The 22,610-nt window shown below is 35.7% G+C and overlaps 1 protein-coding gene across 1 annotated transcript in view; it reads right to left on the bottom strand.

Moving 5' to 3' along the window:
* Positions 1-22,610, bottom strand: part of SMCHD1 (structural maintenance of chromosomes flexible hinge domain containing 1) — a 126,127-nt gene that overhangs the window by 40,127 nt on the left and 63,390 nt on the right. Inside the window, exons 22-33 of the mRNA XM_070361992.1 lie at positions 22,249-22,321; positions 20,577-20,716; positions 18,770-18,904; positions 16,443-16,670; positions 14,160-14,308; positions 13,197-13,285; positions 12,676-12,794; positions 10,467-10,634; positions 7,896-8,021; positions 2,488-2,567; positions 2,096-2,253; positions 173-288 (exon numbers count right to left, since the gene is read on the bottom strand). Coding sequence (XP_070218093.1) covers positions 173-288; positions 2,096-2,253; positions 2,488-2,567; positions 7,896-8,021; positions 10,467-10,634; positions 12,676-12,794; positions 13,197-13,285; positions 14,160-14,308; positions 16,443-16,670; positions 18,770-18,904; positions 20,577-20,716; positions 22,249-22,321 — 1,581 coding nt within the window. The remainder of the gene's footprint in view (positions 1-172; positions 289-2,095; positions 2,254-2,487; positions 2,568-7,895; positions 8,022-10,466; positions 10,635-12,675; positions 12,795-13,196; positions 13,286-14,159; positions 14,309-16,442; positions 16,671-18,769; positions 18,905-20,576; positions 20,717-22,248; positions 22,322-22,610) is intronic.

Here is a 22,610-nt window from a genome sequence, read left to right as displayed (position 1 = left end):
AGACTTACTTCTGAAACTTACCCTGGTATATTTTTTAAAAATCTAAGTGATGAAATGGGTTACTTTCTAGTTCTACAGGATATACACACTGCATTTTTATATTAAACTACATTTAATTTTATGTTAAATCTAAGAGCTACTTTTAACTTCTAAAATGCTTTCTATGACTTACATTTGCTGGAGGTCGGTTCCCACTGTTTGCCAGTTTCCACATTTTCATGGAAATACGTGCTGGATTAATATTTTTAATGATACTGTCATCTTCAGAAATAACAGTAATCATAAAATCTGTAATGGGGAACATTAAAAAGTTATTTTCTTTCTAGTTCAATTAGTGGATTTGGTTAAATAATTCTATGTCTTAAAGCATACATCTTCTTTAAATGTTAATAATAAAATTCTGATGAAGAAATAAAACTATAATTAGTCTTTCCCAACTATTTGTCTACAGAACTATACAACCATTACAGGTATTGGATATAGATCAATAGTGCTAAACCTCCCACAGAAATCTAATAAATACATCTTTGATCCTTCAGTATTGTAAAGACGATGATGTACAACTCTCATGTGTTTGTATAAACATATTATGTTCCTACTTCATGCCATAAATGATGCTATATAAAGAGAGAAAAAGAAAAACACATTTTTGCCATTAATAGTCCTTTGTCTTATTTTCACAGTCTGCCAAGCAAGACCAAAAAGGGTAGGCTGTGTTATCTGCAGCACAGGGAACTATATTTAATATCCTGTGATAAATCATAATAGAAAAGAATATGAAAAAGAACGTGTATATGTATGTATAACTGAATCACTCTGCCATACTGCAGTGATTAAGACAACACTGTAAGTCAATTATACTTCAGTAAAAAATAAAAAGAAAAGTTAGACTGAGACTCAGCAATCTAGGTCAAATGGTTACAAATCTATATGCTTTATGTAGTCTGCGAATACAGTGTTTACCTTCTTTTATGATTTTTCAATAGCATACCATAGTTAAACTAGTAATATTCCCTTATATGTATCATCTATAATATTCATTGGTCACCTATTACAGTTTTTACACAGGAAATAGGACTTATCTCCTCAAACAGATTTAAAAGTTTATGTATATACATAATTATTTTAAAATAGTGTTAAATTTCACTTTAAACTTTCTGGTCTGCTTCTTTCACCGCACAGGAATTCATCCATTCAAGAAAATCAAAGTCTTCAAGAAAATGACCTATGCAAAGCAAATATAATTTCCTATTGACTTGACAGCTGCCATATTACACAGGAATCATCTGCTTAGTTGATTGTCTCCTACATTAGACTGAACTCAATGAAAACTGCCATGTTCATTACTGGAACTAAGAATCTAGCATAGTGGGTGGGCATAGCAGATATTCAGTAAATCTTTGCTGTTACGAAGTGTCTTTGCTGCTGCTGCTGCTGCTAAGTCACTTCAGTCGTGTCCGACTCTGTGTGACCCCACAGACAGCAGCCCACCAGGCTCCACCATCCCTGTGATTCTCCAGGCAAGAACACTGGAGTGGGTTGCCATTTCCTTCTCCAAGGCATGAAAGTGAAGTCGCTCAGCTGTGTCCGACTCTTAGCGACCCCATGGACTGCAGCCCACCAGGCTCCTCCATCCATGGGATTTGCCAGGCAAGAGTACTGGAGTGAGGTGCCACTGCCTTGTCTTTAATTGTAAATTATGTGATGCATTTCTATCCAAATTAAATTGAACAGTCCTCAATTTGGTTTAACAGTGCAACATATTTAGTGGAACACACCCTCACAGCTCCTGCCATTCAGCAGTTCATACTTCTTTGGCAGAATCTCACAATTCAGTGAATTAATAAACACAAACTGAACTACTTTAAGCTATCAGCTTATACATGAACTTTAAGTTCATTCTTGACCATTAAAGCAATGTAGGATATAGAGGAGAGGGAAAATAAAGCTAAGTCAAATATACTTTCTTTGCCATTTAAAAGTCCACAACATGATTGCTTTTTTATCATGTTGAACACCTGGGATAAATAATTTACCGTATTAATCCAAGAGGCAAATTATCACCACAAATTTATTTTAAAACTGAATTACTCACCAGTGAAAATACCCCCTGCTAAAAAGGAAGCATCCTTGTCATATTTAACATTGAGACGAATGGGTTTTTCAGGGTCTGGAAGAATGATCAACTTAATTATGGGTCCTTCTATGGTATTCTTGTTATAAATGGCTTTAACCTGCATATTATGTTCTCCTCTAAAAAGAAAGAAAAAGGGAGAGTGGGGAGCAGGGTTCAAATTGTATTAGTTATAATTAAAAATTCTGAGACAATTTATACAAAGTTTAACTCATTTAGGAAACCTCTCTACTCCTGTTTCATTCCAACTCCTAACTAACACTAAATAGCAGCTATGTATTACTCTTAACTTCAAGTAATAATAAAAATCAATCTCTATAATACCAATAACTATCAATACTTTCAGTTCTTACCTAGGGGCCAAAACACTGAACACTCCAAAATTAGCCCTGCCCCTTTCATCAGTTTTATGCTGTTGGTTTGAAGGAGTGAGCTAAAAACAAAACAAAACGGTTAATTAGAAAATTCTACAAATCAAATTCTTTTCCTCTATTACTATTTAAAAAGCTACATTTGCACACACTCTAAAATCTAAAATTGTCTAATTTAAACTAGCTGAAATAATATAATATGTAATCACATAATACAAAGGATAATGATCATTCACATTGATCAGTTAAACTAGAATTTTGTGTATTTCAATTATTAAGTTGCAGAATTCAGTGTTTACTCTTTCAATAATGCTGATATATCAAGTGAAGTTTGGTCACATAAATACAGAAGGTATGTGCCAAAATCGGGGGGTTGTGGGAGACAGTGCAGGAGAAATAAACATAAATACTCATACAAAATTTTAAGTCAAGGCATAACACCATGTCTATCATTAGTTACTTCATCCTTCTCTTAATGTTTACACAGATGTGCTTCTTAAATCTTTGCTGCAATACTACCTTTGTAGTGATAATCAAGCTTTTACTTTTAAATGATTAAGAATCAATGGCCACATTCCCTAATCACTTGTTAGAAGAATCTTTCAGTCTTTTGCAGATGCTTCTCTAAAAACGAGGATCATACTCTTATTTGGGGTACAATTTAATCACTATTTAACACTCTTGGAAGCAAACACTAAGAACAAAAGTAAATTTGAAGACTGCAGTAGCAGAAAATCAGACTCTCTCCTAATCCTAATACTTAACTTCTGTTTAACGGAACCTAAAGATTAGGTCATTATGGTACATGCAAAAAAAAAAAAAAAAGCAATAGTTGGTGAGACACAAGTGAGAAAGAGTAATTTAACTGCTAAAATAAAACCCTGCATTTGTATCTGCCTCATTTACCTTCCAATCTATCCTCTCTCAACCTATCTTTTTCAGTCTTTCTCCCATCTGGGTCCTAAATCTTTGCTGCTAAGCCAGAAGTCAGTCTTCTATTTCAGGTTATATAACACCAATACTGTAGTCCTTTTTGACAGGCATAAGACTTTTGACCCTTTTTACTCTACCTTGAAAACTAGTCCATGTGGATGACCAGTCATTCCTGGCACTTTAACCCCCTGTATAGTTTTTATTTACTTTTTTTTAAAACTGCACACATGGCTTATAGGATCTTAGTTCCCTGACCAAGGTGCACCCACGACCCCTGCACTGGAAGCATGGAATCCCAACCACTGGACCACCAGGGAATACTCTTCTGTACAGCTTTTAAGATAAACAAGTTGGGTCCTGTGAAATCCTTACTGAAATTCTTAACTAATGGATTAATTTCAAGAGAACTGTGTATTTACATAATATAAACTGTTTGTATCCACTAAAATTATAAAATCTCTGGAGGGATACTCAAGCCTGGCTAAATACAATTCCAAGATCTCTTTTCTGTGTTGCCTGGCAACAACCTGGCTAGGACAAATGAGTTCCCTTCAACCAACAGGAAAAACTTGTCAAAATACAACCCTGCAAGGGCCTGACAGCACCTTCCCCTTCCCCTCGCAGGAGGGCATCCAACTTTGTGCAAGACATCCAAATTCTCCTCTAGATCCTAACCTAACTATTCCAATACTCATGTTAACAACTGGTACCTAATCCTGGTACCAGACAGAATGTGGTCCACTGGAGAAGGGAATGGCAAATCACTTCAGTATGCTTGCATTGAGAACCCCATGAACAGTATGAAAAGGCAAAAAGATAGGACACTGAAAGATGAACTCCCCAGGTCGGTAGGTGCCCAATATGCTACTGGAGATCAGTGGAGAAATAATTCCAGAAAGAATGAAGGGATGGAGCCAAAGCAAAAACAACACCCAGTTGTGGATGGGTCTGGTGATAGAAGCAAGGTTCGATGCTGTAAAGAGCAATATTGCATAGAAACCTGGAATGTTAGGTCCATGAATCAAGGCAAATTGGAAGTGGTCAAACAGGAGATGGCAAGAGTGAACATCAACATTCTAGAAATCAGCGAAGTAAGATGGAATAGAATGGGTGAATTTAATTCAGATGACCATTGTATCTACTAGACCATTATATCTCCATCTAGAAATGGAGTACCCATCATAGTCAACAAGAGTCCAAAATGCAGTACTTGGATGCAATCTCAAAAACGACAGAATGATCTCTGTTCGTTTCCAAGGCAAATCATTCAATATCACAGTAATCCAAGTCTATGCCCCAACTAGCAACACTGAAGAAGCTGAAGTTGAACGGTTCTATGAAGACCTACAAGACCTTCTAGAACTAACACCCAAAAAAGACGCCCTTTTCATTATAGGGGACCAGAATACAAAACTAGGAAGTCAAGAAACACCTGCATGAACAGGCAAATTTGTCCTCAGAGTACAGAATAAACCGGGGCAAAGGCTAATAGAGTTCTCCCAAGAGAATGCACTGGTCATAGCAAACACCCTCTTCCAACAACACAAGAGAAGACTCTACACATGGACATCACCAGATGGTCAACACTGAAATCAGATTGATTATATTCTTTGCAGCCAAAGATGGAGAAGCTTTATACAGTCAGCAAAAACAAGACCAGGAGCTGACTGTGGCTCAGATCATGAACTCCTTATTGCCAAATTCAGACTTAAATTGAAGAAAGTAAGGAAAACCACTAGACCATTCAGGTATGACCTAAATCAAATCCCTTATGAGTATACAGTGGAAGTGAGAAATAGATTTAAGGGACTAGATCTGATAGAGTGCCTGATGAATTATGGACAGAGGTTCGTGACATTGTATAGGAGACAGGGATCAAGACCATCTTAGGGAAAAGAAATGCAAAAAAGCAAAATGGCTGTCTGGGGAGGCCTTACAAATAGCTGTCAAAAGAGAAGCGAAAAGCAAAGGAGAAAAGGAAAGATACACCCATTTGAATGCAGAGTTCCAAAGAACAGCAAAGAGAGATAAGAAAGCCTTCCTCAGAGATCAATGCAAAGAAACAGAGGAAAACAACAGAATGGGAAAGACTAGAGATCTCTTTTAGAAAATTAAAGATACCAAGGGAACATTTCATGCAAAGATGGGCTCAATAAAGGACAGAAATGGTAGGGACCTAACAGAAGCAGAAGATATTAAGAAGAGGTGGCAAGAATACACAGAAGAACTGTACAAAAAAGATCTTCATGACCAAGATAATCCTGGTGTGATCACTCACCCAGAGCCAGACATCCTGGAATGTGAAGTCAAGTGGGCCTTAGGAAGCATCACTACAAACAAAGCTAGTGGAGGTGATGGAATTCCAGTGGAGCTATTTCAAATCCTGAAAGATGATGCTGTGAAAGTGCTACACTCAATATGCCAGCAAATTTGGAAAACTCAGCAGTGGCCACAGGACTGGAAAAAGTCAGTTTTCATTCCAATCCCAAAGAAAGGCAATGTCAAAGAATGCTCAAACTACTGCACAATTGCACTCATCTCACATGCTAGTAAAGTAACGCTCAAAATTCTCCAAGCCAGGCTTCAGCAATACGAGAACTGTGAACTTCCAAATGTTCAAGCTGGTTTTAGAAAAGGCAGAGGAACCAGAGATCAAATTGCCAACATCTGCTGGATCATCGAAGCAAGAGAGTTCCAGAAAAACATCTATTTCTGCTTTATTGACTATGTCAAAGCCTTTGACTGTGTGGATCACAATAAGCTGTGGAAAATTCTGAAAGAGATGGAAATACCAGACTACCTGACCTGCCTCTTGAGAAACCTGTATGCAGGTCAGGAAGCAACAGTTAGAACTGGACATGGAACAACAGACTGGTTCCAAACAAGAAAAGGAGTACATCAAGACTGTATGCTGTCACCCTGCTTATTTAACTTATATGCAGAGTACAACATGAGAAAAGCTGGGTTGGAGGAAGCACAAGCTGGAATCAAGATTGCTGGGAGAAATACCAATAGCCTCAGATATGCAGATGACACCATCATTATGGCACAAAGTGAAAAGGAACTAAAAAGCCTCTTGATGAAAGTGAAAGTGGAGAGTGAAAAAGTTGGCTTAAAGCTCAACATTCAGAAAACGAAGATCATGGCATCCGGTCCCATCACCTCATGGCAAATAGATGGGGTAACAGTGGAAACAGTGGCTGACTTTATTTTTCTGAGCTCCAAAATCTCTGCAGATGGTGATTGTAGTCATGAAATTAAAAGATGCTTACTCCTTGGAAGGAAAGTTATGACCAACCTAGACAGCATATTGAAAAGCAGAGACATTACTTTGTCAACAAAGGTCCGCCTAGTGAAGGCTATGGTTTTTCCTGTGGTCATGTACGTTTGTGAGACTTGGATTGTAAAGAAAGCTGAGCACCGAAGAATTGATGCTTTTGAACTGTGGTGTTGGAGAAAACTCTTGAGAGTCTCTTGGACTGCAAGGAGATCCAGCCAGTCCATCCTAAAGGAGATCAGTCCTGGGTGTTCATTGAAGGACTGATGTTGAAGCTGAAACTCCAATACTTTGGCCACCTGATGCAAAGAGCTGACTCACTGGAAAAGACGGATGCTGGGAAAGATTGAGGGCAGAAGGGGACGACAGAGGATGAGATGGTTGGATGGAATCACCAATTCAATGGACATGGGTTTGGGTGGACTCCGGGAGTTGGTGATGGAGAGGAAGGCCTGGCGTGCTGCGGTTCATGGGGTCACAAAGAGTCGGACATGAGTGAGCGAGTGAACTGAACTGAACCTAATCCTGGACTTCCTGGTATCCAAGCACTATGTTTGCACCCAAACATTACAAGGCCATGTTCATGCTTGCTGATTTCCCTAGACTAGGTCTCAGTAGAGGTTCAACAGCTCTACCCAGGTAGCTCTCCAAAAGGCAGGCAGAGCACAGCTACTCATATGACTCTCTTGCTTCACCCTTAGAGCTTTTAAGTTTCCCCAATAATGCCTGTTTCATAACCCAGACTGCAGGTCATTGTATCTAACTTCTTCCACCTTGTCAGCATTACCTATTCGTAATCTGAAATTCAGATATTATTAATACTGTGTAATAACAGTCATAATTAGAGACTGCTATCTCTTGTTACACTGTTTGCAAGATATAAACTGTACTTCCTCAAAATAACTATTAAAATGTTAGACTGACAAAATAAGCAATTAACTTGGGCAAACTCCAGGAGAGAGTGAGGGTAAGGGAGACCTGGCATGCTACAGTCCATGGGACCACAAAGAGTCGGACACAACTTAGTGACTGAATAACAAAAACAAAACTAAGCAATAGTGAAGATTATATAAGATATTATTTTTTTAAAAAAAGAAAGGTAACAGCTAAAGATACGATGATCCTGAGAATGAAAGCCAAAATTTTAAGTGAGAATTATTTAAGGATGTTTAAAACGTACCTTTAAATTGTTAGCTTTTACAAGACTTATTTTAACCTGTGGCACAGGTGCTGGATTATCCCACTGATCACAAAGTTGAACAATGAGAGGATTCTGCAATTCTCTTCCATTAATCACTGGAATGGACTAAAACATATACAAATCTTTTAAGAAGCACTAACACATGCCGAACAATATGATTACTGTTTAAGTGAAACAATCACTGAATTTATCTGTTTTACTCACAAATAGCTCCTTTTATCCATTAAAATAAACTTCTGAAATTCAATTACACTGTCACTAATAATACTCTTCTTATAGAAATGATTAAAAATTTGATAAAAGGGAAAATATATTTGACATTACTGGCTTCCAGAGCTAGTCAAGAATTCTGAAAATTACATGTTGCAAGGACTGCAATGGAAACAGAAGTTTATCTCAGGCTCTCATATTTAGCACTGGTCAATCTACAGTCTAACTCCTCCACCAATTGTTGGCACTCTGTCAAGTCTACATGAAGCAGTATGCACAGCTTTCCAGCTCCTAGTCAAATAGGGCTAGTCATGGATAAACTTAAACAAAACAGTGTAGACTTAAAATGATTCTTGCCTTTCCCTTAATCCAAATAAGGCCTGTGTAACTCTGGGAATTTGTATGCTGACCTAGGTATATCAAAGAAAACCCACTGTCAAGCAAGAAACCTGTTAAAAGTCCAATCCTCTGTATCAGATGTTAAAAGTTAAAGAAAAAAAGAAGATAGGAAAGACATAACTAGCAAAAAAGGAAAGTGATTTATCACCTCTCTCCTACTAGTAATGTTCCCTCTGCTTCCTCCATCCCTCCAATTATGTTAGGAGGTTGCTAACAAGTGGGAGAAACATCAATAATGTGTTAGGAACTTTTTTTTAAAAGATACCCTTGAAGCTGGTTTATGCTTGACTACCAAAAAAATTTTCATGGATAGACTATATTCTATGTGCTAAAGTTTATAAAAAGCCTGAATACACAAAAAGTGCTAATGTTTCCAAATGTAAACACATCAGGGTCTTTATTTCTAGTTACATAATTGTCCATCTATCAAACAGCAACTACCTGGTAAAGAATATCTTTCAGTAAACAACTTACAGCCCAAGCTGTTAGCTGAAAATTCTTCTGGGTAGTAGTGGAGAAAGGAAATAACCAAAACCAAACGTTCATGATTTGCCACTTATTAATACTGTCATGCAATATAACGTTTCAGAATTTGTTTCTTCATTTGTAAGGAAGGAATCTGTTTCCTCATTTATAAGGAAGGACAATACATCATAATGTTGAAGATCAACTGAGAAAATATATGTATATTTATATAATTTTTCTATTTATCATGCTTAGGTGTTAAATTAGTTCCCCTTTCTATTTAAGATCCTGTGTGTGGACGAGGGAGGTAGGTCAAAAATTAAATTGGAAAATTCTAGGAAAACCACATATTCAATGATAACATTTTCAGCCTTACTCATATACAACATATCTCTTAACAGAGAATTGGTTTTACGTTTTATTTTTAAAGCTTTTGGATTTCAGTGGTATCTGCAAATAAATCCTATAATAAATTTTTGAGTTAACAAGTTGTCATTAATTTTTCTATTCCCCTCCACAAAATCATTTAAAAATATGAACATGTAAAGATTTTTTCCACCTCAAAGGTACCCAATTATTCCATGATACTGTCAGTCAACAAATTCTTTATTGACATCATTAGGTTTCTAAGAAGGCATTGATTTATGCAGTAAATACGCTTATATAAAAACAAGTGCACTGGATTTGCAGTACAACTCTTCAGTCAACAAGTGTTAAGGAAAAAATTGTTTTTAAAGCACTGTCATATTTTTTAAATTTACAACTCAAAAAAGGACAACATCAAAAAAGGACTAGAGCAGAGATATGTAAGCTTTTCTCAGATCATCAGTTCCTTTGTGGGATAATTTCATCTACTACCATGGTCATGTGAGATGATTTTCCATTAGAAAAAATAACCTTTCGTACCAACAGATAAGGCTCTGCCACACCATAACTGAACACCAGAATGTGAACATTTTAAAATCAGAATTCTAAAAATTTAATGAAAATTGAAAGGTAACAGATTTGACAGAGATTTGCAAATTAGTATTTAAGATATGCATAACTATAAGCACAGGGAAGCAAACTGATGTTTTTAAGAGTGTAATGAATGACTTGATATCTGGCATGCATTTAAAAATTCCGGCAAAAACATTTTTTTAATAAGCCAGTGAGAGAGAACAAAGAAATACAACTGGTGAAAATCAGTAACTGTTGAAACTGGTGGTTCATTATCTATTTTTATTTTAATGCATATTTTTAATTTCTATAATAAAACTCTTAGAATTTGAAGTATCACTATTTTTTTTAACAAATGAGGGCACAGTGATGAATAATAAAGTATTAAAATTCATATTCCTTTGTCCTTTTGTTATTGTTACTATTGTTAGTACTCCAACAACAAAATATAACTTTTGATCTACTAACACTCTGAAGCAGTTAGTAGGTCAAAATATTGATATTAAATTCTTTCAATCAAGGCAGGAAGGTACTTACCTCCTTTAACTCCGGCCAGTCTACAAGGAGAAGTTTAGCTGGTGGCCCAGAAACTAGCTGCACTCGAATAAAGTCAGAAAATTCACGCCAAGTAAAGCAAAGATCCTTATTTCCAGGGGGACCTGGAATAAATCTGATGCCTTTCACATTTATACTTTGTGTATTTTCCTAGTGAGGAAAAGCACATTGAAAAAAACACCAGGAAGATCATGTTTAGTTTTCAGAAAAAAGAAAGAAAATGCTGTCACTACCTATGTGCATACAGATGTGTTTCTGGTAAAACAGCAGCAAGTAACACACATATGCCAATATTGGCGTGCCCTGAATTTCATTTCCTTGAGACAAGAAACTGAAATTCTCTTTTGTGAGGGAGAGATCGAAAAGGTTCAACCTATGTCCTTTTTCCTTATCTTTTCCTAATTTCCCTCTTCTTTACACTTGCACTGTCTCCTTTCTGCTCCCCAAATAGCCACATATGTGCCTGCCCAACAAGCTCCTTCCCTGTTTGCCACATTTTTTCCCTACATGTTGATATTACCAAGGGAATGTGCTTCAAAAGAGCAGTACATTTTATGAAGATGTGGAAATAATCTTAAGAAACAATGGCACATTAAAATCAATATTTTATTTTAAAAAGACTTTAAAAACAGTGTTATTTAAAAACAACTTTGGTTTAAAAAAAAAAAACTGGAAGGTTCTTTTTTTTATGCAGAGACTAGGGGTAGACTTCCATTGTTTCTATGAAAGTGAGTCAAGATAGTACCTATCAATTGTAAAATGACAGTAGAAAGAAAGTCAACTTGACTGGAGAATGAGCCATGGGAGGAGACAGGTGTGCTGTAGCAGAATACTATGGCGTACTTAGGCACCCTAAACAGACAGAGTCTAACCTCACAGTATAAAATGCTGACAGGTGGCATAAGATGGGAACTGAAAAATGACACTAGATTTGGTCAGGTGGCACAGGGCAGAAAAACCCAAGAGGCCTGCCTGGGAATGAGACTGAAAATGTGAAAACAGAGAGAATACATAACTCTTCCAAGGAGTTGTTCTATATATAAAAAGGAGAAAAAGAGGGCAGTACTAGATGGACATGTTTCAGGGCCAAGGACAGAGAGTACGGCATGTTTATATGCTGATGGGACTCTAACAGACAGGGAAAACAAGATGTAGGAAAACAGGTTATAATTTAGGAACAATTAGTTGAAAGAGGATGGGTGTCTATGCATAACGTGACAGGAAGAAGAGACTGTTCGTGTACAACAGTGGTTATTATCTGACTTCATCTACACAGAGGGTGAAGCTAGACAAGAGAGCATCTGAAAGTCATAGATCAAACCTGATCTTTTACAGTAAACAAAACACGACTAGAAGTTCCTCAGCAGTGCTAAGATATTGTAGAAAAGGCATTCTGAAAACTAGAAAACAACAGCCTAGTAGGTTAGTGGAAACAAAAACTCCAGTTAGGAAGGGCAATGATGAGACTCTCATGATTCTTCTGTTGGGTAAGAGGGATAATGGAGGCTCCAAAAGGAAGAAGAGGTTTAAAAACCACTAAATGCCCTAAATGGACTCAACTTTACTCGAGCCTTAGAATTCCTTCTTTCTGACCTGCTCTAGGCTGGTAGGTTCCTTGAAGGCTCAACTCCAACATCTTTTCTAGAAAACCATCTTTAATCTCTCCAAGAATACTTGTGTTTCCTTGCTTGCAGAAATCATTTCACCAGGATTCTTATTTTTCAAGCTAATCTCAATTAACTGCACACTTGCATACTTTTACAACTAGTATTCTCCCAGGTATTCTATTTAATGCAGGGACTGAGCACGAAGAAATTTTACTTAAATAGCTACATGAAAAATGACCTTTGTACACATGTCAAAATACTTAGGGATGAAATGGTATGATGTATAGAATTTGCTTCAAAGTGACAGGTAAGGGGGAAGTGATGAATGCTGAAGCTGACTGGTAGGACCATGGGAATTATTTATACTACTTATGCTATTTTTGTGTATGTTCAAAATTTTTGTGTATGTTTAAATTTTCATAATAAAAATTACTTCAATTTTCTTTACATAATAAAAATTACTTTTACAATTTTTCATTGTAAATACTGCAACAATCAAATCTCTCTCATTTCTGTTTTTCCCAAACTTTCTGTTATATATAATTTGAATGGAATAGTCAACTGTTAACGGGAAACAGTCATACCTGAAAAGTAGTTTTCAAATGTGAGCTATCAAGTCCAATCCCAGCAATTCCCAATGCAGACAGAGAACTTGGTGAAAATGCTTGAATCTGATTCCCATACTGATCTGTAACAGTTATAACTAAAAAGGGGGAGGAAGTTTAATTTTACAGTATCTTAATTTAACATGATGTTGATGTCACATGTTTTACCATGAATATTTGAAGGAAACAATTTAGTGTCATGTAATAATCTGGATATAAGAAAAATATAGGATATGAATCACACTCACATATTTATTTTATGCTAACAAAAGTCAACATTCTTTTCTAACAAAAGTCAACATTCTTTTCAACTAACTGTTTTCAGAATTAGGTCAGCATAGGCAAAGATAGGGAAAATGCTTCAATCTTTCCAACAGTGGATTTTAAACTATTAACCATATATAAATCCAAAGTTTTCCTTTCAGATTATATATGCCAAAACATGAACATAAGGACGTATTATAGAAGTGTTTTAAAGAAAGAAAGTAGGTCATACTAACCTATTTCTCCTTGAAGCTCTTGACCCATCTGTACCGTTTTTCCTCCTTTTAATTCACATTTTAGATGTTTAGGTTCATCTGGAAGTGGTCTGAAATTGATTAACAAATTAAAGGCTTTAATTACACCATTATTGTAGAAAACAGTTTCAACATGCTAAGGAGTAACATATGTAATGCTCATTTTCTTAAACTTAAAAAACAGTATCACTATTAACCCAAAGGGAAATACAGAAAAGACAGCTTGCAAAGACAGTAGAGAATACTGACCAAAAAAATAAACGCATGTTAGATCACAGTTATCTATCCTGGATTAGAAGGAAATTATGACATGAGAGCACTGAAAAAAAAAAAGCAGATGGGTTGGTAAGAATGACTCATCAAGAGATCTGTCTCTGACTGAAGAGTGGTACATCTGATCATTTTGTCTCAGACATGGAGCTATTCTAAGTGTTGGAATAGTATGGAAATGTGTACAGAATTAAAGTAGAAAAGGTTAATAAAAAAGAGGCAGCCAAGGAACTGACAGGCCAGGGTGAAGGACAGGTCTTCTATATATTTACTTAAAATTTCCCCTTTTCTATCAGGTAGACTCAGCTTCGAAAATCGCCACTAACTAATGAAAGAACTCCTTCTGAGCAATACATTGACTGATCACACTGCATCTTTTATATTTCTCACGTTTTTGTCATTTTCTAGGAGTTTTCACTGTTGTCTGTCCTAGGAGGATATTCCTTTAACAAAAGTTCTAGTGTGGCAGATACTAAAGGGGCAAGTTAAGTGGAGGCTGAGAGTGATACTAAGAATGAATCACTATCATCAGTGAAGCTTTATTCCAAAGACAACCTGTTTCCAAGAAGTTGTGGAAATTTCTACATTAAAAAATGACTTTGATACGTATGCTTTGGTGAAAAGCATTTTTGTCACCATATGCTGAACATCTCAAAATGTAATATGCCCACACACCTTACTGTAAATGCACTTTCCAAAGACACATGGTCGTCTTGGAATGAAACCTGGCAATAGCGCATGTCTTTCACAGATGTCGGCACTTGCACATCAGGAAGCAGACCCTGCAGCAAGTGCTCTTTGTTAATCTCAGGAGTCCAATTAACCTAGAAGGGAAATTATATACTTAAGAATCATATAAAGCTTACTTCAATGTCTTCCTACTGCCAGTTATCTTACCAACCCATGCTCCCCAACTCTAAGGAAAAAGGCAGGCCCTTTATGACTATAAATGATGGTGGTTCATATATTACCAAGAGAAAAAAGTTATCTTCATTGTCTTCCCTGTTAATACTGCCACATCTTTCAATGCAATGAAATAAATATTCCTAAGTCATTCCTTTAGCACTTTGCCATAAGATTATTACTCTGGTCATTATAGTTTAAAAACACCATGGGAATCAAATTATGTGATCAATTCTGAGAAGTTATAGTCAATTGTTTTTGTTTTTTCAAAAAGAATCTTATTATTACAGGTTTTAAATGAGATATAAGTGGACCCTATTCAGCAAGGTGAGAAAAGTTAAATTCACTATATAATTACCATCCTGGCCACATCTTGATCTTAATCCACTCTCAAATGTTTTTAGCTCTAATTTTAAACTCCATATTTTGTTATTTGATCCATTTTTTAAGTTGACTACCCCACTCTATTTTACTTTTAAACTTCCAATCCTTTCTATTTAAGACTTTTAGCTCAACTTTATGCTTTTAGCCTTTATAACTGTGATTCTTAAATCACTGATATTCTAATATTGTGATCCCAGTTTACACCATTCTAACTTTCTTAGTTACCTTGTTATCTTTGTAAACCATTGTTTATTCTTTATATCTTTTTTTCTTTTTTTAAATAGTGGAAGCAGCAAGCAGGAGTTGCACAAAATGGCTGTCTTCCTTCACCCTAGCTGTGCTCTCTGCTCAGAGAATTCCTATGTCTGCTCAGAGAATTCCTATGTCTGCTCAGAGGATTTCTGTATCAGTTTGGGTTGACTTTCCTCAGTAATAGATAATTCTCTAAAGACTACACAATCACTTTAAGTGTGTACATTATAAATATCCTTTATAGTCAATAAAGCTACATGTTTTAAAATATCTGGAACCCAAGAAATGTATCATGACTAAAATTGAGGAAAATGTGTCAAAAGCAGGCCATGAGCTTAGAGAATGGCAAAAAGAAGGTTATATGCAGAAAGAGGCTCTCAAGTCAATGTTTATTCTTAATCCCAATAAGAAACTAAACTGTGGAAACATTATTATGAGAAAGCAAGGTATCAGTTCAGAAGCCAGGTTGCTAGTACCACTTTTAAACCACTTGCCTTCAGATCTGCTGAGAGATAAAAATGGCTTGCCTCCCTTCCAAGCAGGATAAGGACTATTTCTCTCACAATCCTCCCTTCTCTTATTATGGAGGGAAAAAATAAACCGGCTGGCGCAAGGGCTATTCCAAATATGATTTTAAAAATCATGTCAGCTGAACCCTGGTAAACAATTCTTACAAGATATCAGATCCTATATCTTGGAGACTCAGAATGGCTACAGAATTTAATACTGCAAAAAGAGGAGAATTCTCTGGTGGTACAGTGGTCATGACTCCTCACTGTCAAGAGCCTGGGTTCGATCCCTGGTTGAGGAACTAAGATCCCACAAGCTATGCAGCATGACGGAAAAAAAAACACCACCATTTTAATTGGGTTCTGTGAGGTGAGCTGTTCCAGTTTCAGCATATAGATTCACCCTTTCAAGGTACACACGCTACATTTAGATGGCTGAGGACCATCTGAAGCTAGTGAGAACTGACAAAACCATTGTGTACGGGTAACAATTTTAGAGACTGCTTATACCAATTTCAAATGGCCAAATCAGGGGTCTGGTTTGGGGTTTACAATACTGTTCTACCGTTTGCCTTTAACAGACCTTTTCTTTACTGCCTTCAGAAGAGCTACAAAAATACTGCTCTGGTCAAGTAGAGATCTTAATTGTGAACATAAATACAGTTCATCAGGACTGGATTTTTGTTTAGGTGTCAAAATCATTTCTCTAAGCACAGATTTGACACATTCAACATTCCAATCTAGTGCACGTTAAAAAAAAACACAAAACTTTATTTAGCCTGGGGTTCTAAATAACAATGTTGTTTTGCTAGGATGAGCGTCTTCTTAGAGGACAACCTATATAACTTGTTCAGTCTTCCAAGCAAAAAATGTACAAAATTCTTGCAAATAATCTATTTGAGATACCTACTTTAATTTTCTCTGTCAAAGCTGATGTTATATGGATTTCTCTTTCTCCTTCATCATACATTTGAAAAATAAGATTATGCATAACATCTCCTGCTATCCAGTTAACCTCATCCTGATGTTTGATCTGGATGGCCTTCTGTCCTTCCACACTGAATATCTGTAATCTGGCAACGTGACTACTGGGGAGCAACTTAATAGTCTTCTCCACTGGTGCTACATCTTTACAACTCTGGGAAGAGAGAAAAACACAAATAACATACTGAATGAAAACATCTGTACTGAAAACATCATTTTTGGCTTTTATGGTGACTCTTTTGTATTGCTTAGGAATTTATTTCCAATATTATGGGAGATCATCTTATATATTGTTAAAAATTATAGGTTCTCTCATTAAGAGGACACTGTACTATTAGCAAGCCCATATTTTATACCATCAAGTTATAAATAATGAAAGTGGTCACACTGTTAAAACCTAAAACTAGCATGCTGCTGCTACTGCTGCTAAGTCGCTTCAGTTGTGTCCGACTCTGTACGACCCCACAGACGGCAGCCCACCAAGCTCCCCCGTCCCTGGGATTCTCCAAGCAAGAACACTGGAGTGGGTTGCCATTTCCTTCTCCTAAAACTAGCACATTTGGACTTAAAAGAACATTCCTCTTGGTATATCTGCTTAAAAGTGTTGCAAACTTCTGAAAGTTTAACATGTGACACAGATTTGGTGTCAGCATTTATTAATAAGAACAAAGGTGTAATAAATTAAGAATGTTCTACAAAATCAGAGACAAACAACTGCCATAAAATATATTACTTAAGGAGCTTCTAAAGCTTTTTCAATTCATTTTTTATTGGGGTAAGTGGACAGAGTTGCTTGTAGCTAGATGGGGCACTCTAGGTGCCCCAAGGCTGAGCAGTTTGTAATTTGTCATAAGAACAGCAGTGTTTTAAGAATCAGCAGAGATGAGCTGCTATGTTACATAAACTGATTTTAGGCACACAAAATTAAAACACTACACAATCATTTCAGAATCTAGGTATAGTGCATTCCATAGAATACAAAAAATTCAAGTCTAAACCTAAAATACCTTTACAATCCTGCTTTGCTAATGTCTCCTTCCTCATCTACTTGAGGTCATTCTATCAAAGCCCATTCACACAAATAATGACACAGTCAAAATTACTACTTCACAGAGTATCAGGCAAATAACCCACCTGCTGCTATCATAAGCACATCTTATTTGCCTGACTCAAAATTAAGAGTCACTGCTTTGTGATAACATTTTTAAACTGCATATTACAGGTATACTGTGGTCTTTGTTTTAACTGTCTTGTACTCTTGATTTTCAGCATGCTGCTGCTCTGCAGTATTTATATAATTGTATGTAAATGCTCCCTTGCTTTCAAGCCCAGCTTTCTCCTTAACAACAAATCTTTTCTTCCAGAATTGTCTTGCTCTTTTGCAAGACAATATACTCAAAAACACATTGCTCACATTACTGAAAAAAAGGAAATGCATAACAAATGTTTTAAGATTATCAAACATAACTAGTTTCAAAAGAAAAGAATTAGAATAAAGTCAAATCATCTCATTCTAATTTTAAAAAATAAAAGTTTTTACCCTTTTGAGGCTCAGTATATGTTAGCTGATGTATACTTAGTTGGAAAAACATTGGTTCATCAACTGATTGGGTAATTCGCTATCTACCACCACATCAATCATGAAGAAATCACGTACAGGTATTTCACTTGCTTAAGTATCTACTGTCTCATTTAGCAATCTTCGGAAAGCAGATGCTTCTATCACCTGCCTGCCCTCCTCTAGGCTGGCCTCACCTTCAGCCATGATGAACGTCCAGGAACAAGGGTCCTCCTGGCACATCAACACAGCACTCTCTTTATAGGATAACACTAAGAAAAACCATGTATTTATTTTAAATTATACATACATATTAAATGTTCATATATCCTTCAGTAGTGGTTCAACAGGGACATTTATTAAACTTTCTAAGAAATAGGTGTAACTATAAGAAACAAACGAATAAAACGGATAGTTGTTACACTCTAATAATAGGAAAAAAATAATTTTAGGAACATATAATCAATAATAGCTATAGATATTATAAAAGGTTTGAGTAAGAAATTTCTAATATCTGATACAAAGTATTATTTACTATACCATTTCATTTTTGCCTTTTCTTCCCTCTGGCTAAAAGAATCACAAATATCTCATCTTAAAAAGTCAAACAACTTTACATGAAATATTATAAAGTTATTAAAGAGTATTTGAATAAAAATTCAATATAATACCAATGAAAAACAATAACAACTTACAGGTATTTCAATTTTTGCTTTAAGTGTCTGGTCTTTTTTAATATTCTGAACTTGAATTGCTGGTCCTGATAAAATGCTAGTTCCAGAACTACTGCAATCCACAACATAGATTGGAAGGTTTGGAGCACCTGAAAACTATTGGAAGCATACAAAATAATTTAAGATCCCAATCAAATGCAACTGTTACTCAATAACTTAAATTTTCAAATAATATAGTATAGCTACTACTTCTGACTATAAATTAGAAAACTAAGTATAATTCACTAATATACTAGATAATTTCTGAATGAAAAGAATTAAGTTTCTAAATGAAGCAACTGACAAACAACTAATCTAAAAAATATACAAGCAACTCCTACAGCTCAATTCCAGAAAAATAAACGACCCAATCAAAAATGGGCCAAAGAACTACATAGACATTTCTCCAAAGAAGACATACAGATGGCTAACAAACACATGAAAAGATGCTCAACATCACTCATTATCAGAGAAATGCAAATCAAAACCACTATGAGGTACCATTTCACGCCAGTCAGAATGGCTGCGATCCAAAAGTCTACAAGCAATAAATGCTGGAGAGGGTGTGGAGAAAAGGGAACCCTCTTACACTGTTGGTGGGAATGCAAACTAGTACAGCCACTATGGAGAACAGTGTGGAGATTCCTTAAAAAACTGGAAGTAGAACTGCCATACGACCCAGCAATCCCACTGCTGGGCATACACACTGAGGAAACCAGAAGGGAAAGAGACACGTGTACCCCAATGTTCATCGCAGCACTGTTTATAATAGCCAGGACATGGAAGCAACCTAGATGTCCATCAGCAGATGAATGGATAAAAAAGCTGTGGTACATATACACAATGGAGTTATTACTCAGCCATTAAAAAGAATACATTTGAATCAGTTCTAATGAGGTGGATGAAACTGGAGCCTATTATACACAGTGAAGTAAGCCAGAAAGAAAAACATCAATACAGTATACTAATGCATATATATGGAATTTAGAAAGATGGTAACGATAACCCTGTTATCGAGACAGCAAAAGAGACACTGATGTATAGAACAGTCTTTTGGACTCTGTGGGAGAGGGAGAGGGTGGGATGATTTGGGAGAATGGCACTGAAACATGTATAATATCATATATGAAACAAGTTGCCAGTCCAGGTTCAATGCACAATACTGGATGCTTGGGGCTGGTGCACTGGGATGACCCAGAGGGATGGTACGGGGAGGCAGGAGGGAGGGTTCAGGATGGGGAACATGTGTATACCTGTGGCGGATTCATGTTGATATATGGCAAAACCAATACAATATTGTACAGTTAAAAAATAAAATTAAATTAAAAAAAAAAAGAGTAAGTTTCTATAATTCTAGGTAAAATATGCTGATTTTGGAAGAAAAATCAACTTCCTTAACCATCATTCTTTCTTTTACTCTACCTATTTGGGTTTTCCTTTCCTTCTTGAGCTCTTTTACTCATATTCATTTACCCATCCATCCTTAATCCTCAAGGATAATTGTATCATTCTACTCATAACTGAGTACTTCATCTGAAATGAGGAGGATGGATAAAGGAAGGAGCAGGGAGTAATCTGTAGTTCAATACTTGGCATAGTTGGTGTCATTATCGGATTAGAGATGTTGAAAATTATTGGCAATGAGACAGCCCACAAATTTCTGCATGGAATAATTATTACACAGTCTAGATACTTTATCAGGCTTACTATAAAAGAGCCAAAAGACAGTGATTTCCAGTTACTACAATGGCACTCAAAATCTACACATTCTTATCTTACAACAGCTTACCTTACAATGAACAATCAACTTTGGCTGTGCTGTTATATTGTCTGATTCATCCAAAACTTCTACCTGAAATGGGAAAGCTGTTCCATTTTCTATAACTAAAATTTCAGAATCAGGTTTCACTTTCAATCGACGAGGAGGACCTACCAGAAAATTTATATAATGAAAATGAGATTCAGGTTTCCAAAACTGAAATGTTAAAACAGCAAAAGAAACAGCTTTTAACATTTTAAGTTTTAGTATCTTTTAAATAATGCTGAGAAAGAAGAAATATCCATGTTTAAACATTTCTACCCCCAAATGAATAGATTCTACACACAACTCCCAAATGCACAGATCTCCAATTGTATTAAAATGTTTGAGATCTAGCCTCGGTTTTATGGACAAGCTAAGACATGTGGTAACTCATGCTAGAAATCACTCAAATGTGTAAAATACTAAAAAAGATCCTGGAAAACAGTATTCAAGAAAAAAGTAAAAGTTTATTAAACTACTTTTTAAATTTTCTATCTTTTACACAATGACTGATTTCTCAGGCACACTACATACCTCTATTACGTAATTTTGCTCAAAGGATCAGTTCATGTAATGACATAACCAGATAATTTACTCGTTAGACCACCCACAACCCTTTGATATCCTAAGCAAGCTGCACCATAATTTTCCTCTAAACTAATAAAAGAGGTTTTACACTTCAATAGCAGCATGACCTAGTGTGCCCTATAAACACTGATATTTTAAAATACAATTTGTACTAAATACTGGGAACACAAGCTTACAAAGAACAAGTTATATCAGTTAATATTTGTGTTTTAACCACATGCCAACTCTTTTCTCAGAATCCTTACAATGACCTTGACCAAGAAGGTACTATTACTATCATTCCCATTTTATGCCTGAGGAAGTTGGGATGCAGACAGAGTAAGTATCCTGTCCAGGTCACATGGCTACAAGGGGCAGACTTGAGTCAGTGACTACTCTGACTACACAGTCCCACGTTCCACCTCACAACCATCACTCTCAACTTCTAAAAAAATTTGTCAGCACTATCTGGTTAATAAGAACTTCCCCTGAGACTTGAATAATCCATACATTTTAGCTAACCTTTCAAAATAAAAGCATCATAAGTATTAATATGAAACAATTTTTTTTTGTACTTCTACCAATGGGCCAATCTTTACTTCTTTATGAATTCATGCTTGAGAGCAAGCTCAAACTACAACAATCTGTGAAAGGAAATAGTTAATATGTTTCTTTTTCATTAAAAATTTCATTAAAATCACTTTTTAGGTTGATAAATCATTACTCAACAACATAAAAGCATAAAAAACTTTTCTTCTTAAAATATGAAATATTTAGCTATATCAGAAAAAGGACAGATCCAGTTCTAATATAATCCTAGTTGTACACCCTGAAGAATAGTTTCACAGTGTGTTTTCAATATTCACATTATTCTTTCAGATTATTTTTAGAACTTAACTCAAGTCTTCCTAAATGTTACCCTGTTTTTTAATTGATTATTTGTTAGTGTTATGCATGACATTCAAACGTATTTTCAAGACTTATACCATAACCAAACCAAAAAACACTTCACCTTTATAAGTGTCATTATACTTTAACATAAGAATATCATTTAAAAGGTAAGTATTAGGAATATTTCTTAAAGTAATATTACCTGGAAGTAATCTAATTTTTAAAATCTGTGAGTCTTCTTTTAAACCCGGCAGAATAACCTTCAGATTAAAATTCTGTTAAAAAAATTATTTTAATTAAATTCAAATCCTAAATACTCAAGTAATTTACCACCTCAATTCTGATTTATTTTTTGCTTTTCATTTTCATACCATTATAGAAAGTCACTCAGCAAATTTATATTGACTAAAATTATCATATGTATGTATGAAAGAAACGCAGGTGAAAAAAACTGGCTCATATTGCTTCTTTACAGACAATACTATCTTCAAATTCAAAAGGCATACCCTCTGAATAATTACTACAATTAGTATGGGCATTTAAAAAATCTGGAAAGTAGCAAAA

Source organism: Bos mutus, chromosome 24 (assembly GCF_027580195.1).
Source record: "Bos mutus isolate GX-2022 chromosome 24, NWIPB_WYAK_1.1, whole genome shotgun sequence".
In the NCBI taxonomy this organism is placed as follows: domain Eukaryota; kingdom Metazoa; phylum Chordata; class Mammalia; order Artiodactyla; family Bovidae; genus Bos; species Bos mutus.
This window is presented reverse-complemented; position numbering and strand designations above follow the sequence as displayed.